General features: G+C 55.9%; 1 protein-coding gene across 3 annotated transcripts in view; it reads right to left on the bottom strand.

Annotated features, from left to right (window-relative positions):
* The window catches only part of LOC119951740 (RING finger protein 212B-like), a 108,782-nt gene that overhangs the window by 56,799 nt on the left and 34,002 nt on the right, over positions 1-17,981 (bottom strand). For all 3 annotated transcript variants that reach the window (XM_038775049.1, XM_038775051.1, XM_038775050.1), the window contains exons 8-10: positions 13,247-13,304; positions 11,611-11,650; positions 3,395-3,549 (exon numbers count right to left, since the gene is read on the bottom strand). In XM_038775049.1, the coding sequence (XP_038630977.1) occupies positions 3,395-3,549; positions 11,611-11,650; positions 13,247-13,304 (253 nt within the window). The remainder of the gene's footprint in view (positions 1-3,394; positions 3,550-11,610; positions 11,651-13,246; positions 13,305-17,981) is intronic.

Here is a 17,981-nt window from a genome sequence, read left to right as displayed (position 1 = left end):
AGGTGGATTGGCCCTTAATTGGAAAAAATGAATTGGGTACACTAAATTTGTAAAAAATAAAATAAAACCCGCCTTGTTCACTAATGTCCCCCTTCAGGGAAGGAAAATCTGCCGTCCTTACCCGGTATGGCCTACTTGTGAATCCAGGCCCACAGCAACACCCTCTGAAATGGCCTAGCAATGCATATATCTCAAAGGAGATTTAGGGATCGGCAACAAATGTTGGCCTTGCCAGCGACACCCACATCTCATCAAAGAATATATTAAAAGATGAGCGGAAGGGACCTCCGGTGGCGGCGATGAGTGAGTGAGCCGCACATTCGGTAGCTCTCACTCCGGCGGGATTTGAGGACCTGGTTCCCCGGTTTTGCGCGACTGTGGAGCGCTGAAAGGACGGCCATGGAGGTGCTGAGGAGCGGGCAGAGCTGTATGGAACCGCGGGGAGAGCAGAAAGCAGCGAAAACGGGAGAGGAAGGGACAAAGGCAAGGTGCAGGGGAGGCTGACCTGGGAGCAAAGATGGACCTCGGACCCAGCGATTCAGCAAGCGCTGGAAAACATGCTGCAGGTGATAAAAGCAGTTTTGAGTTGTTGAAGCGGGATAACTTGGACCCACTTCAGAAGGCAGTGGATCAGTTGAACCAGAGACTGGATGCCAAGGACAAAAAGTTAAGGAGCTGGGAGATGCGGTGGAGGAGCAGGCGGATGCACAGACGATTGCTGCGCTAGAAGTCGATAGGTTGAAGGAGAGACAGAGAAGACTGCTGGACAGAGTAGAGGAACTGGAAAATAGAGCCCGCTGACAAACTCTGAGGATCATCGGCCTCCCGGAGGGGGCTGAGGGAGCTGATGCCACAGCGTTTGTGGCGGACCTGTTGATGCAGCTGATGGGGGGCTGAAGCCTTTCCGCGACCGCCAGAGCTGGAGGGGGTACACAGAATACAGGCTAGACAGATGCATCCGGTGGGTCGGTCCCCGCCCCCCCCCCCCCCCGTCCTATGGTGATCAGGTTCCACAGGCTTGTGGAGAAGAAGCGGGTGCTGCAGTGGGCAAAGAACGCCAAGAGTAGCACGTGGAATAACAGTGTTCTTCGCATTTATCAGGACCTAAGCCAGGAGGTGGCTAGGGGGCGAGCAGCCTTTAAACAAGTTAAGGAGGTGTTGTTCAAGAAGCATGTGAAGTTTGGTCTGCTCTTCCCGGCCCGTCTTTGGGTTACGCATCAGGGCCAACACCACTACTTCTCCGAGCCCGAAGAAGCGATGGACTTGGCGAGGGATCAGGGGCTGGTCTCGAAAAAAGGACCCACGGATGCAAGCGAGTGTCCGAGAGTTACCGTTTGAGGGGATGCCTACTGTGCCTGGACTGCGGGTCGACTGTTTACTGCTTTAAAGGTGCCATGTGGTGTATTTTTGGGCAGCTTTTGCCCGTGGGGCCTGGCGAGGGGGGCGGGGGGGGGGGGGGAAAAGGAGATTCCCCCCCCCCTCTCGTATGGTCTTTTTCCTTTATTTTGTTGCTTTCCCCCCCTTTTTTTCTGCTGTGGCGGGTACCTTTTGTCGGACTCTCGGGCGCTGGAGCCTTTATTGTAACAAAGGGGTGGCCGGTCAGCAATGGGGATTAAAGATTTGGTTGGGGGATTTTGTTTCATTTATGTCTATGGTTTTTACGTTTGTTTCGGATGGGTGATGTACAGGTATTGGGTTATTGCGGTGTTATTTTATTAATCCTCAGAAAGGGACGGGGATTAACACTTTTCTGTGTACACAGCTGGAACTGTATTGTACCTGGAGCAGCCTCGCTGTTTGATGTTTACATCTTGTTTGATCTTTCCCATCTTAGTGAGACTGCTCCAGTGGGTCGGAGTGGGGGATGGTGTGCTGGGGAGTGGGGAGATGAGATCCGGGAAACAATGGGAGTGAGACAAGTGGGTACCGGAGGGATGAATCACCGGGCTAGCAAATTGGCTAGTCAAGGGAGTCAGGTGGGCAGGGTGGCCTAGTGGTTAGCACAACCGCCTCACGGTGCTGAGGTCCCAGGTTCGATCCCGGCTCTGGGTCACTGTCTGTGTGGAGTTTGCACATTCTCCCCGTGTCTGCGTGAGTTTCACCCCCACAACCCAAAATAAATGTGCACAGTAGGTGGATTGGCCATGCTAAATTGCCCCTTAATAAAAAAAAACAAAAAACAAAAGGGAGTCAGGTGGAGGGGTAGAATACAGTCAGTAAATGGCAGGGGTGGGGCTATTGGGGGATGGTACTGGGGGGCGGGGGAGTTATTTTGTGTGTGCCCCCAACCAGGCTGATCACCTGGAATGTCAGGGGACTAAATGGGCCAGTTAAAAGGGCACGTGTGTTCGGGCATTTGCGGGCTCTGAAGGCGGTCGGAGGACCAGCGAACCACGTTCACATGTTTTGGGCATGCCCTAAGCTTAGGGGGTACTGGGAGGGATTTGCGGGGGTCATGTCCCGGGTGCTGAACAAAAGGGTGGTGATGAGTCCAGGGGTGGCAATTTTTGGGGTTTCGGAAGACCCGGGAGTCCAGGGGGAGAAAGAGGCCGATGTTCTGGCCTTTGCTTCCCTGATAGCCCGGCGGCGAATACTGTTGGCGTGGAGGGACTCAAAACCCCCGAAGACCTAACTATGGCTTTCGGACATGTCAAGCTTTCTGGGTATGGAAAAAATTAAGTTCGCCTTGAGGGGATCTGTACTAGGGTTTGCTTCGCGGGAGAGTGAACGTCAGCGGGGCGGAGGTGAGGGGGGGGGGAGATTAGAGTAGAGTAGGAGGGATAAATAGGCGGGTAGTGTCTCTGGGAGAGGAGCGGGTATGTGCATTATGGTTTGATTGAAGTACTGGTTTTCCGTTGATGTTGCATATTTCTGTTATCTGTAACTGTTTACAATGCCAAAAAATACCTCAATAAAATTGTTTGTTAAAAAAAAAGATGAGTGGAAAAAAGGGGGGGGGGGGGGAGAGAAATGAGGTTAGGAGCAGCCAAGGTGGGGGTGTCGGAGGGGTTGATGGGGGGGCCCTAAAAACACTCAGGCATGGCCATAGAAATATGAAATTATACAAGGCGAGTGGTTGGCCAGCACGGCGAATGTTGATATGTGAACTGTGAACTCCCCTGCGGGCAGGATGTGTGGAGGGGGCGGCAGAGGGTCCCACCCTTGTGATGCACGTGGGGGACTGGGAGCAGTGAAATGTGTGCTCAGGCGCTACAGACGGCAGGATGTGAGATCAGCAGCAGTGAGGTTGGTGGCTGCCGAGCTCTCTCGTGTCGAGCTACAGAGGGCCAGGAGCCTTCTCCATGCCCCTTTCCCACTTCCTGGCAAGTAGTCTTCCAAGAGGATGAGGTGGAGGGGTGCGACGCAATGGTGCCAGAATCGGAGAGTGCCTTACCGATAAGCCGCAGAGTGTTGTTGTAAATCGACAGCGGGAAATGCCTGGTGCTCTGAGGGGGGAGCCCGGTTTCTCCACGGAGCTGCCCCGGGGAGGAGTTCTGCTCTCTGCTGCTCACTGGGATGGTCAGCAGGGTCGGGGTTCTAGAAGCCGATCTGCAAGGAAGGCAGTAATATCAATGTCTCTTTCCAGTCAGAGGCCTTAAAAGCATCTGTTTCCCACCTTCACCCTTCAACAATGGCCCCCGGCCTTCTCTGCGGGGCTGGATCATTTCTACAAAAGTACCTCCGCCGCTGAGTTCTCCGATACGCCAGCTGCCTGGATTTTCCACCTCGCTGGCATTGGCCACCTCCAAACCCGAAACAACAGCTTGTCGGGGCTTCAGGCAGATCCCAACCCTTCCTCGGAAGACATTGTTACTCCATCACGGGACCTCTGGGCCCCCATCCGCCATCAGTTTCCTAGCTCCTGTTTGGCTGCCATCATGTTTTCACGTATCCTCGTCTTTACGCAGCCAGGTCTATTCAACCGGCACCCCCACCTCCAAAACCCCTCTCACCCCACCTGTGCGTTTTGTCTGCCACTCCGAATCCGAGACTGTTGACTGATCTCCGCTGTTGCTATTTCTATTTAACTCATTTTCTCCTCGGCTCATACTCTGTCTTACCGCCGTGCCTCCATTTGCAGTCTCTGCCTTCCCGGTTCCCTACCCCGACACCCTTCGGGGGTCCTCACGAGACCTTCTGTCGTTGGTTGTCCATTGTCCATAATGTTTCTGCCACGGTTGGTTTAGTCAACCGGGCCTTCATCACCATCTCCGATGTCCTTTGGAGCCCAATAAAAGCACAGCCCTTTCTCTCACCCTGGTATGGCTCTCAGCTGCGCTCCCTCAAGTCCAGGAGACTCAGGCCCGAAAACTGTATGGCGGACAATTGGTTCGGCCATTGTGAGAATGATGGATGTTAATTTTTTAAAAATATATTTGATGAATGTTGAGTTAGTCTGTGAAGGAGGCTATGGGCTGGATTCTCCACTTCTCCGTCCCTGCAGCCGGAAAACACCACATGTGGGGGGGGAGGCAGCTGGAAAATCCCACCCATTCTGTTTTTGGCCTCTGCTCCAAACTCAGTTCTCCAGCTACTGACTCCACCCCTCTCCTTGGGCAGAATCCAGGATTAAGCCAGTCTGTTCACAATCTTGGTATCACAGCTGACACCAAGGTGAACATCCGACCTCATATCCGTGCCATCGCCAGGGTGGTTTCTTTCCACCTCCGTAACATCGCTCGACTCCAACCTTGTCTCAGCTGATCTGTTGCTGAAGTCTTCGTCCTTGCCTCTGTCACCCACCCAGACTTGGCTATTCCAAGTCACTCCTGGCCGCTCTCTCTCTCCCCCCCCCCCCCCCCCCCCCTCCCCCCCCCCCCCCACCCCCCCCCCCCCCCCCCCCCCCCCCCCCCCCCCCCTCCCCCCCATCCGCCCCCAGGAAGCTTCTGCTCATCCCTCTGCTGCCCAAAGTCTTAATTCACAGCAGGTTCTGTTGCCATGTCACCCGACTGTGTTCGTTGACCTACAATGGCTCCCGGTCAAGCGACACCTTGATTTTAAAGCTCTCACCCTTGTTTTGTTAAAACCCTCCATGATCCTGCCCTCCCCTCCCTATCTCTGGCATAGAACATACAGTGCAGAAGGAGGCCATTCGGCCCATCGAGTCTGCACCGACCCACTTAAGCCCTCACTTCCAGTTTATCCCCGTAACCCTATAACCCCTCTTAACCTTTTTTGGACACTAAGGGCAATTTAGCATGGCCAATCCACCTAACCAGCACATCTTTGGACTGTGGGAGGAAACCGGAGCACCCAAGGAAACCCACGCAGACACGGGGAGAACGTGCAGATTCCACACAGACAGTGACCCAAGCCGGGAATCGAACCTGGGACCCTGGTGCTGTGAAGCCACAGTGCTAATCACTTGTGCTACCGTGCTGCCCAAAGATTGGCATCTCCTCCAATCCCATGAATCTCCGAGATCTCTGTGCTCTTTTAATTCCAACCTCTTGAGCGTCACAGTGATTCTAATTGCTCGACCATTGGTGTTAGTGTCCTACACCTGCCTTGACCCCGTGTTCCGGAATTCTCTCCCTAAACCGCTCTCTGGATCCCTCCTTCGCTTTCCTCCTTTAAACTACAGCGTTAATCAAGCACTCGGAAATATCTCCTTACGTGGCTCGGTGTCATCCTTTGTCTCGTAATATAACATAGGTCATTGTTGTTGAGACAGCAAGAGATAGAGAGCGAGAGAGGAAGTGAGACAAGAGACAGTGAGAGCCAGATAGCCAGAAAGAGGGGGACAGAGAGAGAAAGAGACACAGAGGAAGGGGCAGGGAAGGATGAGAAAGACAATAAGACAGAATGAGAGATGGCATGAGAGGTATAGAGAGATATAAAGATAGAGGGGCAGAGAGAGAGAGAGAGAGAGAGACAGAGGGATACAGAGAAAGAGAGAGTGATAAGAAAGGGATAGAGAGAGAGAGAGAGAGAGAGAGAGAATGCCAGAGAGCTAAAGAGATAAAGAGACAGAGAAAGAAAGATGTGGTGAACCACTGTGTGCACCTGTATTAGGGGATGTAAGGTAGGACCTGTACTACAGGTTCGCCGGTAGCCCCTGCCGGCTGGCTCCGCCCACAAGGAGCCGCAAATATGTGTGTCCTCCTCTGATCTGCCATTTCACCAGCTGCAGTAGGAGGCCACGTATCTGACTGCAATAAAGCCACGGTTGTACCAATCTGAGTCTTTCATGCAAGTGATCGTGCATCAATTTATTGCAGTCAGATTTTCTAAGAAATGGATATCAGAATCAAACCAGATCGCCTGCAGCTGGATCCGCACTCACCCGACGCCAGAAAGGACTTTAATCCCTGGCTAGCTTGTTTTGAGGCTTACATCAATGCTGCGACCTGCGCGCTGACGTAAGCTCAGAAGATACAGGTCTTGTACTCCAGGTTGCTCCCATTGTGTTCCGATTGATCCAGGACGCCCCGAGTTACACGGAAGCGATGGCACTCCTAAAAGAAAACTATGCGCAGAAAGCAAACACGATCTTCGCCAGGCACGTACTAGCCACCCGCTCTCAACTCCCTGGTGAGTCCATCGAAGACTTCTGGCGGGCCCTAATCCCACTCGTACAGGGCTGTGACCGTCAGGCCGTTACGGCCACCAAACATTCTAATCTCCTCATGCGTGACGCGTTCGTAACAGGGATTGTGTCAGACCCCATCCGACGACTGCTGGAAGGGGCCATGCTCAACCTAACGGAGACAAAAACCTTAGCGCTCTCCATGACGGTCGCATCTCGTAACGTCCAGGCCTACCCCGCTCGCAGCGCGGCCCACACGTCCTACCCCTCCTGGACCCCACAAACGACCCCTCCCAGCTGGGGCGCTGCCTAGTCAATACGCCTGCGCCAATCCGCGCACCCCGGGGGTCCCTGCTGCTACTTCTGTGGTCAGCAGAAGCACCGCCGCCAACGCTGCCCGGCCCGCGCCACCACTTGCAAGTCCTGCGGTAAAAAGGGCCACTTCGCAGCTGTGTGCCAGGCCTGCGCAGTCGCCGTTATCGCGCCCGCAATCGTCCCGTCCTCCCTGCCGAACGCACAATGGGCGCCGCCATCTTCTCCTCCCAGGGCCACGTGCGGCCAGAGGTCGCCGCCATCTTCCCCCCATAGTCCACGTGCGGCCCATGGGCGCCGCCATCTTGCCCAGCACCACCAACGTGTGCCCTGTGGGCACCGCCATCTTGTCCCGCCCCCACAATGTGCGCCGCCATTTTGTTCCCCACAGGACCTCCGGACGCCGCCATCTTGTCTTCCCCACGGGGCTGGAACGCCAACTACACATCACGATCTGGGTCGCCGACGCTCTCCATCCGAATCCTCAGACGACCACCCGCAGCTCGCCTCGATGACACTGGACCAGTCCACACAACCTGGCTACTGCTTCGAAATGGTGAAAATCAACGGCCACGTGACCTCTTGCCTGCTGGACTCCGGGAGCACCGAAAGCTTCATACACCCGGATACGGTAAGGCACTGCTCCCTTGTGGTCCACCCCGCCAATCAAAGGATCTCCCTGGCCTCCGGATGCCATTCCGTCCCGATCCGAGGGTTCTGCACGGTCACTCTCGCTGTCCAGGGCATAGAATTCAGCAGTTTCCATCTCTACGACCTCCCCAACCTCTGCGCTGCACTATTGCTGGGCCTGGATTTCCAGTGCAATCTCCAGAGCCTCACCCTCAAATTCGGCGGGCCCAAACACCACTCACTGTTTGCGGCCTCGCGGCCCTCAAGGTTGCCTCGCCCTCCCTCTTTGCCAATCTAACCTCGGATTGCAAGCCCGTCGCCACCAGGAGCAGACGGTACAGCACCCAGGACAAGACCTTCATCAGGTCCGAAGTCCAGCGGCTGCTTTGGGAGGGTATCATCAAGGCCAGCAATAGCCCCTGGAGAGCCCAAGTGGTGGTAGTAAAAACGGGGGAGAAACACAGAATGGTCGTGGACTACAGCCAGACCATCAATCGGTACACGCAGCTCGAAGCGTACCCCCTTCGGCGTCACAAACGGGGCCTCGGTATTTCAAACGGAGATGGACCAAATGGTCGACCAGTACGGTTTGCACGCCACGTTTCCGTACTTAGATAATGGTGGGGGGGGGGGGGGGGGGGGGGGGGGGCAGGCGTGCAGATGTCTGCCATGCCAACCCCTGAACTGCGTGTTGCCTTACCGGCAGCAACCCGAGCCCCTGCCTGTCTCCAGGGGGGGGGGGACATGTCTGGGGGGATGGGGCATGCGATTGGTGGTCGGCCCGCATTGCGGAATAAAGAGGGGGTATTTTTTAAAAATAAATTTAGAGTACCCAATTAATTTTTTCCAATTAAGGGGCAATTTAGTGTGGCCAATCCACCTACCCTGTACATCTTTGGGTTGTGGGGGTGAGACCCACGCAAACACGGGGAGAATGTGCAAACTCCACACGGACAGTAACCCAGAGCCGGTATCGAACCTGGGACCTCGGTTTGATCCTGCGCCACCGTGCTGCCCCGTGTTGAGAGTATTTTAATGTTCCTCGTCCAAGTGTACAGCAGTGCCCCACTATCCTCACCTTCCCTCAAAATCCTCTCCCCCTCCAACGCAAACTCCACTCCTTACCTCCACCTACCCTCCCCCCCCCCCCCCCGTGCCCTCAGTGACCTCGATGTGACCCCAGGATGCACATCAAAGTTGGAGGCAGCCAACTGCTTACCTCGTCCCATGGACTTCGATGCCATTGGCGGGCGTCCTCTGGGGCTTCTGAGGCTGGGGGGCATGCACAGCCGCATCGCCCTGTTCCCGGCGCTGGCTGCGAGACGCGGCCTCATCAGTGGCTGGAACAGGACAGCACGGTGGCACAGTGGGTTAGCATTACTGCTTCATGGCGCCGACGTCCCGGGTTCGATCCCGGCTCTGGGTCTCTGTCCGTGTGGAGTTTGCACATTCTCCCCGTGTTTGGGCGGGTTTCGCCCCCACAACCCAAAAATCCCGAATCTGGGGCTGGTTGTCTCGGTGTCATGGCTGAGAGCTGAGGGGGTTGGCTGTGCAAGTGCCGGTTAAGTGCTGCTCGACCTTGTTAGCGAGGGGGGCTGGCGAGTCCGGTTCTGGCGAATCGGCTGATGAGCCTTCATTTGTGGCCTCGGTATTTCAAACGGAGATGGACCGAATGGTCGACAAGTACGGTTTGCAGGCCACGTTCCCGTACTTAGATAATGTCACCATCTGCGGCCATGATCAGCAGGACCACGACGCCAACCACGCTAAACTCTTCCGCACCGCCACTCTTCCCAACCTTACGTATAATAAAGAGAAGTGTGTGTTCAGCACAACCCGCCTAGCCATCCTCGACTGTGTAGTCCAAAACGGACTTCTGGGGCCCGATCCCGACCGCATGCGTCCCCTCATGGAGCTTCCCCTCCCACACTGCCCCAAGGCCCTCAAACGCTGCCTGAGGTTCTTCTCCTACTACACCCAGTGTGTCCCAAACTATGTGGACAAGGCTCGGCCACTCATACAGTCCACTCAATTTTCCCCTCGCGGCCGAGGCACAACACGCCTTCGCCCGTATCAGAGCAGACATAGCCAAGGCCGGGATGCACGCAGTAGACAAGACACTGCCCTTTCAAGTAGAAAGCTACGCTTCAGATGTCGCCCTTGCCGCCACTCTAAATCAGGCTGGCAGACTCGTGGCATTCTTTTCCCGCACCCTCCATGCCTCTGAAATTCGGCACTCATCCGTCTAAAAGAGGCCCAAGCTATCGTTGAAGCTGTGCGGCATTGGAGGCATTACTTGGCCGGCAGGAGATTCACTCTCCTCACTGATCAACGGTGGGTAGCCTTCATGTTCAACAACGCGCAGCGGGGCCAGATCAAAAATGATAAAATCTTGCGGTGGAAAATCGAGCTCTCCACCTATAATTACGAGATTTTTATCGCCCCGGCAAACTCAACGAGCCCCCAGACGCCCTCTCCCGAGGTACATGTGCCAGCGCACAAGTAGACCAACTCCGGGCCCTGCACGACAGCCTTTGTCACCCGGGGGTCACACAACTGTACCACCTCGTCAAAGCTCACAACCTGCCCTACTCCATCGAGGAAGTACGGACAGTCACCAGAGACTGCCAGGTCTGTGCGGAGTACAAGCCGCACTTCTACCGGTTGGACCGCGCGTGCCTAGTGAAAGCCTCCCGACCCTTTGAACGCTTCAGCGTGGATTTCAAAAGGGCCCCTCCCCTCCACCGACCGCAACACCTACATCCTCAGTGTGGTCGATGAATTCTCCAGATTCCCCTTCCCCATCCCATGCCCCGATATGACGTCTGCCACCAGCATCAAGGCCCTCAACACAATCTTCGCTCTGTTCCACATCCACAGTGACAGGGGATCCTCATTCATGAGCGATGAGCTGCGTCAGTTCCTGCTCAGCAGGGGTATCGCCTCCAGCAGGACGACCAGCTACAACCCCCGGGGAACGGGCCGGTAGAGAGGGAGAACGGGACGGTTTGGAGGGCCGTCCAGCTGGCCCTACGGTCCAGGAACCTCCAAGCCTCTCGCTGGCAGGAGGTCCTCCCTGATACTGCACTCCATCCGGTCACTACTGTGCACCGCCACAAATAACACACCCCATGAACATCTTTTTACCTTCCCCAGGAAGTCCACATCCGGGGTGTCGCTCCCGACTTCGCTCGCAGCTCCAGGACCGGTCCTGCTCCGTAGGCAAATCCGATTCCACAAGGCGGACTCCTTGGTGGACAGGGTACACTTGCTCCACGCAAACTCCCAGTATGCCTACGTGGAGATCCCCGACGGCCGCCAAGATACTGTCTCCCTCAGGGACCTGGCACCGTCAGGTTCCACTCCAACACACTTCCCCACCCACGCACCACCCTCCCCTCCTCCGGCGCTACCAACATTAGCCCCACCAGGTCCATCCCTCCTTCCCCTGCCCACGCAAGAGGACGATGAAGATTTCGGCACGCTCCCAGGGTCATCCGACTACTGGCCAGCCCCAACACCGCCTGCACCACCATCGCCGCCACCGTTACGTCGCTCCCAGCGAATCATCAAAGCACCGGATCGACTGAACCTCTGATGGGCACCGGACCGTCAAAATGGACATTTTTTTCCCTCCCCACTGTAAAGAATTTGCAACACTGTATATAGTTCCACACCACCCCCGCCGGACTCATTTTTAACAGGGGGTAAATGTGGTGAACCACTGTGTGCATCTGTATATGGGGATGTAAGGTAGGACCTGTACTACAGGTTCGCTGGTCGCCCCTACCGGCTGGCTCCGCCCACAAGGAGCCGTATAAATATGCGTGTCCTCCTCTGATCAGCCATTTTGCCAGCTGCAGTAGGAGGCCACGTATCTGACTGCAATAAAGCCACGGTTGTACCAATCTGAGTCTTTCGTGCAATTGATCGTGCATCAAGATACACAGAGGAATAGACAGGGAAAGAATTAGAGAGAGGCGCATCAATAGAGTCAGACATCAAGAGAGATAAATATAGGGGGAGACAGAGAGCGAGAAAGAGACGGCAAGAGAGAGCGAGACAGTGGGGCACAGTTAGAGGGAGCAGAGCACATAGAGAGACAAAGGGAGTAAAAAACAGAGCCTGCAAGCCCTCACCTGTAGGAGAAGCTGTCTCCAGATCCTAATGAAGGCGAGCCTAAACCAAAAAGATTAATTAACATTCCCACAAATGTAACTTCAGGTATTCCCCCCTCACCTCCCAGTTTTTTCCAGAACTTCCTGTTTTTGTGATAAATTTGTACACTCTCACTTCCTTCACCCTCTCCAATCGAGTCTGTTTCCCCTCTCCCGAATGATCCCCAGTCTCTCTGCCCCTTCCTCAGGGAATAACTACAGGTCTGTCTGCCTTCCCTCAGGGCATGACCCCAGTCTGTCTCCCTCTCCCTCAGGGAATGACGCCCAGCCAGTCTCCCTATCCCTCAGGGAATGACCCCCAGTCTGTCTCTCTCCCTCAGGGAATGACCCGCAGTCTGTCTCTCACCCTCAGGGAATGACGCCCAGTCTGTCTCCCTCTCTCTCAGGGAATGACGCCCAGTCTGTCTCCCTCTCCCTCAGGGAATGACGCCCAGTCTGTCTCCCTATCCCTCAGGGAATGACCCCCAGTCTGTCTCTCTCCCTCAGGGAATGACCCGCAGTCTGTCTCTCACCCTCAGGGAATGACGCCCAGTCTGTCTCCCTCTCTCTCAGGGAATGACGCCCAGTCTGTCTCCCTCAGGGAATGACGCCCAGTCTGTCTCTCTCCCTCAGGGAATGACCCGCAGTCTGTCTCTCACCCTCAGGGAATGACGCCCAGTCTGTCTCCCTCTCTCTCAGGGAATGACGCCCAGTCTGTCTCCCTCTCTCTCAGGGAATGACGTCCAGTCTGTCTCCCTCTCTCTCAGGGAATGACGTCCAGTCTGTCTCCCTCTCTCTCAGGGAATGACGCCCAGTCTGTCTCCCTCTCTCTCAGGGAATGATCCCCAGTCTGTCTCCCTCTCTTTCAGGGAATGACGCCCAGTCGGTCTCCCTCTCTCTCAGGGAATGACGTCCAGTCTGTCTCCCTCTCTCTCAGGGAATGACGCCCAGTCTGTCTCCCTCTCTCTCAGGGAATGATCCCCAGTCTGTCTCCCTCTCTCTCAGGGAATGACCCCCAGTCTGTCTCTCACCCTCAGGGAATGACCCCCAGTCTGTCTCTCACCCTCAGGGATTGACGCCCAGTCTGTCTCTCACCCTCAGGGAATGATCCCCAGTCTGTCTCTCTCCCTCAGGGAATGATCCCCAGTCTGTCTCTCTCCCTCAGGGAATGACCCCCAGTCTGTCTCCCTCTCTCTCAGGGAATGATCCCCAGTCTGTCTCTCTCCCTCAGGGAATGACCCCCAGTCTGTCTCCCTCTCTCTCAGGGAATGATCCCCAGTCTGTCTCCCTCTCTCTCAGAGCATGACGCCCAGTCTGTCTCCCTCTCTCTGAGAATGGTCCCCAGTCTGTCTCCCTCTCTCTCAGAGAATGACGCCAGTCTGTCTCGCAATGCCCCCCCACCCCAAGGAATGATCCACAGATTGCCTCCTCTCCCCATCCCCCAGTGAATGACCACCAGTGAACTCTCACCACCCCCCACCCGCACCCTCCCTCACAGCAAACGACAACCAGTCTAACTCCTCTCTCCCACCGCAGCCACTCTCCCTCTCCCTCCCAGGATCCCACCCCACCCCGCCCTCCTCCTCCCTGACTCTGTCTCTACAGGCGGTTCACTCACCCACAAATGTGTCTCCGGGTGTGCTCCTACCAGACGTGATGGAGCTCCCTGTGGGCGTCTGTGAACCAGAAAGCAGAAGAGGTAACCGTGCAGGCAGAACGTGACATTTACTAACTGATCTGAACATTTAGCAATACATTTTCTTCTCTGACATAAGAAAAGAAGCAGCGTCTATGCCACCCCTGCTCGCGGGCCACAACCCCATCCAGAATCTGCTGGTTTCACAAGGCCACCGCCAGCTTCCTCACTCAATAACCTCACCTCAGCTCCAGGAAGGAGGCTGGTACGGGAATTGAACCCGCGCTGCTGGCCTTGTTCTGCATTACAAGCCAGCTGTTTAGCCCACTGTGCTAAAGCAGCCCCAGGCGGGTTTGGCTGGGAGTTTCTCCCCGGCTCTTTAGCCGAGTTCCCCACAGCTATCTAATCACACTTCAGGCACGATTATCCGGCCTCATTGCGCTCTTGTTTGAGTGAAACATGGCCAGTAATAGCAGGAGAGGAGGAAAATGAGAACGGTGCCAGGCCAAACCACTTGCGAGGCAACCGGCCCGCTCACGTAGGCAATCTCGCCATAGCGTGGCGAGAAACCAATTATCACCACTTAAGCCCTATTTCCATACTATTAGCGGGGGCCACCCCATATCCAGAGGCCTCCAGTGATTCAGTGCTCCCCCCCCCCCCCCCCCCCCTCCCCAGCAAGTGCTCACGCTAGCGTCAATTAGAACTCCTTTATAAAAACGTGAACCTGGTGGATGGGCTACTGCAGGGAGCCAATGAGGTGAACAGCAATCTTCGCTCACAGACCATGAGCCCGGGGTACTGGGCATGCTGCCGCTGTACTCGGGGAAGGGGGGGCAATCAGGGCGTGCAGCCCTGGTTGGGGGTGGGCAGCCATTGGGGGCTGGGGTATCAGGGCTGAGGGGGAGCGGGCCCTGTGGGCAGTAGGGGGGGGGGGGGCAGACGTGCAGCGGTCAACTAAGGGGTTCTGAACTGCGTGTTGCCTTACCAGCAGCAACCCGAGCCCCTGCCTGTCTGCCCCCCCCCCCCCCCCCCCCCCACCCAAACCGCCTACTGACCGCGGATGCCTCTGGCCTTGTGGTTGAAGGTCATTGCTAATAGGGAATTGGCAATCGTGGTTAAGTGAGCACTTCACACATCCCAAGTGGATCCCCGTAGGCGGGCAGCCATGTAGCATGTGGGGCCCATTGCCCAGCATCCCAATCACAGCTTGTTGCATGGACCCTGTGCATGAATACTGCGGGAGGCAGCACCACAGACCAACCTTCAATCACCCAGGAGATGGGCCAATTCATCGGTTGGGGGCGGGGGGGGACATGTCTGGGGGGAATGGGGCATGGGATTGGTGGTCGGCCCGCATTGCGGAATAAAGAGCCAGAAGCGTCATACTGTTTTGGGGGTATTTTTTAAAAATAAATTTAGAGTACCCAATTAATTTTTTTCAATTAAGGGGCAATTTAGCGTGGCCAATCCACCTACCCTGTACATCTTTGGGTTGTGGAGGTGAGACCCACGCAAACACGGGGAGAATGTGCAAACTCCACACGGACAGTAACCCAGAGCCGGGATCGAACCTGGGTCCTCGGTTTGATCCTGCGCCACCGTGCTACCCTGTGTTGAGAGTATTTTAATGTTCCTCGTCCAAGTGTACAGCAGTGCCCCACTATCCTCACCCTCCCTCAAAATCCTCTCCCCCTCCAACGCAAACTCCACTCCTTACCTCCACCTACCCTCCCCCCCCCTCCCCCGTGCCCTCAGTGACCTCGATGTGACCCCAGGATGCACATCAAAGGTGGAGGCAGCCAACTGCTTACCTCGTCCCATGGACTTCGATGCCATTGGCGGGCGTCCTCTGGGGCTTCTGAGGCTGGGGGGCATGCACAGCCGCATCGCCCTGTTCCCGGCGCTGGCTGCGAGACGCGGCCTCATCAGTGGCTGGAACAGGACAGCAGGGTGGCACAGTGGGTTAGCGTTACTGCTTCATGGCGCCGACGTCCCGGGTTCGATCCCGGCTCTGGGTCTCTGTCCGTGTGGATTTCGCACATTCTCCCCGTGTTTGGGCGGGTTTCGCCCCCACAACCCAAAAATCCCGAATCTGGGGCTGGTTGTCTCGGTGTCATGGCTGAGAGCTGAGGGGGTTGGCTGTGCAAGTGCCGGTTAAGTGCTGCTCGACCTTGTTAGCGAGACGGGGCTGGCGAGTCCGGTTCTGGCGAATCGGCTGATGAGCCTTCATTTGTGGCCTCGGTATTTCAAACGGAGATGGACCGAATGGTCGACCAGTACGGTTTGCAGGCCACGTTCCCGTACTTAGATAATGTCACCATCTGCGGCCATGATCAGCAGGACCACGACGCCAACCTCGCTAAACTCTTCCGCACCGCCACTCTTCTCAACCTTACGTATAATAAAGAGAAGTGTGTGTTCAGCACGACCCGCCTAGCCATCCTCGGCTATGTAGTCCAAAATGGACTTCTGGGGCCCGATCCCGACCACATGCACCCCCTCATGGAGCTTCCCCTCCCCCACTGCCCCAGGGCCCTCAAACGCTGCCTGGGGTTCTTCTCCTACTACACCCAGTGTGTCCCAAACTATGCGGACAAGGCCCGCCCACTCATACAGTCCACTCAATTTTACCTTGCGGCCGAGGCACAACACGCCTTCGCCCGTATCAGAGCAGACATAGCCAAGGCCGGGATGCACGCAGTAGATGAGACACTGCCCTTTCAAGTAGAAAGCGACGCTTCAGATGTCGCCCTTGCCGCCACTCTAAATCAGGCTGGCAGACTCGTGGCATTCTTTTCCCGCACCCTCCATGCCTCCGAAATTATGTACTCCTCCGTCGAAAAAGAGGCCCAAGCCATCGTTGAAGCTGTGCGGCATTGGAGGCATTACCTGGCCGGCAGGAGATTCACTCTCCTCACTGACCAACGGTCGGTTGCCTTCATGTTCAATAACACACAGCGGGGCAAGATAAAAAACTATAAAATCTTGAGCTGGAGCATCGAGCTCTTCACCTACAACTACGAGATTTTGTATCGCCCCGGTAAGCTCAACGAGTCCCCCGATGTCCTATCCCGAGGTACATGTGCCAGCGCACAAGTGAACCGACTCCGGACCCTGCACGACAACCTCTGTCACCCAGGGGTCACACGTTTTTACCATTTCATCAAGGCCCGCAACCTCCCCTACTTCATCGAGGAAGTCAGGGCGATCACCAGAGACAGCCAGGTCTGCGCGGAGTGTAAATCGCACTTATACCGGCCAGACCGTGCACGCCTGGTGAAGGCCTCCCGCCCCTTTGAACATCTCAGCGTGGATTTCAAAGGGCCCCCCCCTCCACCAACCGCAACACGTACTTTCTCAGTGTGGTCGATTAATATTCCCGATTCCCCTTTGCCGTCCCATGCCGACATGATGTCTGCCACCGTCATCATAGCCCTGAACACCATCTTTGCTCTGTTCGGTTTCCCCACCTACGTCCACAGCGACTGGGGATCCTCATTCATGAGCTGCACCAGTACCTGCTCAACAGGGACATTGCCTCGAGCAGGGCGACCTAATACAATCCCAGGGGAAACGGGCAGGTGGAGAGGGAGAATGGGACGGTCTGGAGGGCCGTCCAGCTGTCCCTACGGTCCAGAAATCTTCGGCCTCCCGCTGGTAAGAGGTCCTCCCCAATGCACTTCACTCCATTCGGTCGCTCCTCTGCACCGCAACTAATGAAACCCCCCATGAACGTCTCTTTGCCTTCCCTAGGAGGTCCACCTCCGGGGTTTCGCTCCCGACATGGCTGGCAGCTCCAGGACCCGTTCTCCTCCGTAGACACGTTCGACTCCACAAGGCGGACCCGTTGGTTGAGAGGGTACAGCTACTTCACGCGAACCCGCTTACGTAGCATACCCTGATGGCCGCCAAGCCAGTCTCCCTCAGGGACCTGGCACCAGTTGGTTCCCCACACACTCCCTCTCCGACCCGGCGCCACCCTCCCTTCCCCCGGCGCACCCCGCCGCAGCCCCCGCTCCGGGACAATCTGTCCTCCCCTTGCTCCCACCCGGGGATGAAGAGGATTTCGACACGTTTCCGGAGTCACCGAAGACCAAGCCACCGCTGGAGTCGCCACCAGCACTACGGCGCTCTCGACGACAGATCAAGGCACCGGACCGCCTAAATTTGTAATATTATCTGTACTTTTAAAACACAACTTTCTGTATATCGTTCTCCACCACCCCCGCCGGACTCATTTTTTAACAGGGGGTGAATGTGGTAGTCACCACTGATGCATATATTGTATATATAGGATGTTGATATAGGTGCTTTACGGTAAGGCCCCTGTACTACAGGTACGGGGTAGATCCCAGCCTGCTGGCTCCGCCCAGTAGGTGGAGTATAAGCATGTGTGTTCCCCGTACAGCAGCCATTTTGTCAGCTGCTGTAGGAGGCCACACATCTCTGTGTAATAAAGCCTCGATTACATCCTAATCTCGTCTTTGCATAATTGATAGTGCATCAATGACAATATCTAAATCGGTAGACACAGAGGGCGGTGAGAGCAGACACACTACAGACACAGAGGGAGGTGAGCAGAAACACTGTGGACACAGAGTGAGGTGAGAGCAGACATGCTACAGACACATAGGGAGGTGAGAGCAGTCACACTGTAAAGACTCAGAGGGAGGTAAGAGCAGTCATGCTATATGTTGACTGTTGAATAATGGTA

This window comes from Scyliorhinus canicula, chromosome 17 (assembly GCF_902713615.1).
Source record: "Scyliorhinus canicula chromosome 17, sScyCan1.1, whole genome shotgun sequence".
NCBI classification, from domain to species: domain Eukaryota; kingdom Metazoa; phylum Chordata; class Chondrichthyes; order Carcharhiniformes; family Scyliorhinidae; genus Scyliorhinus; species Scyliorhinus canicula.
This window is presented reverse-complemented; position numbering and strand designations above follow the sequence as displayed.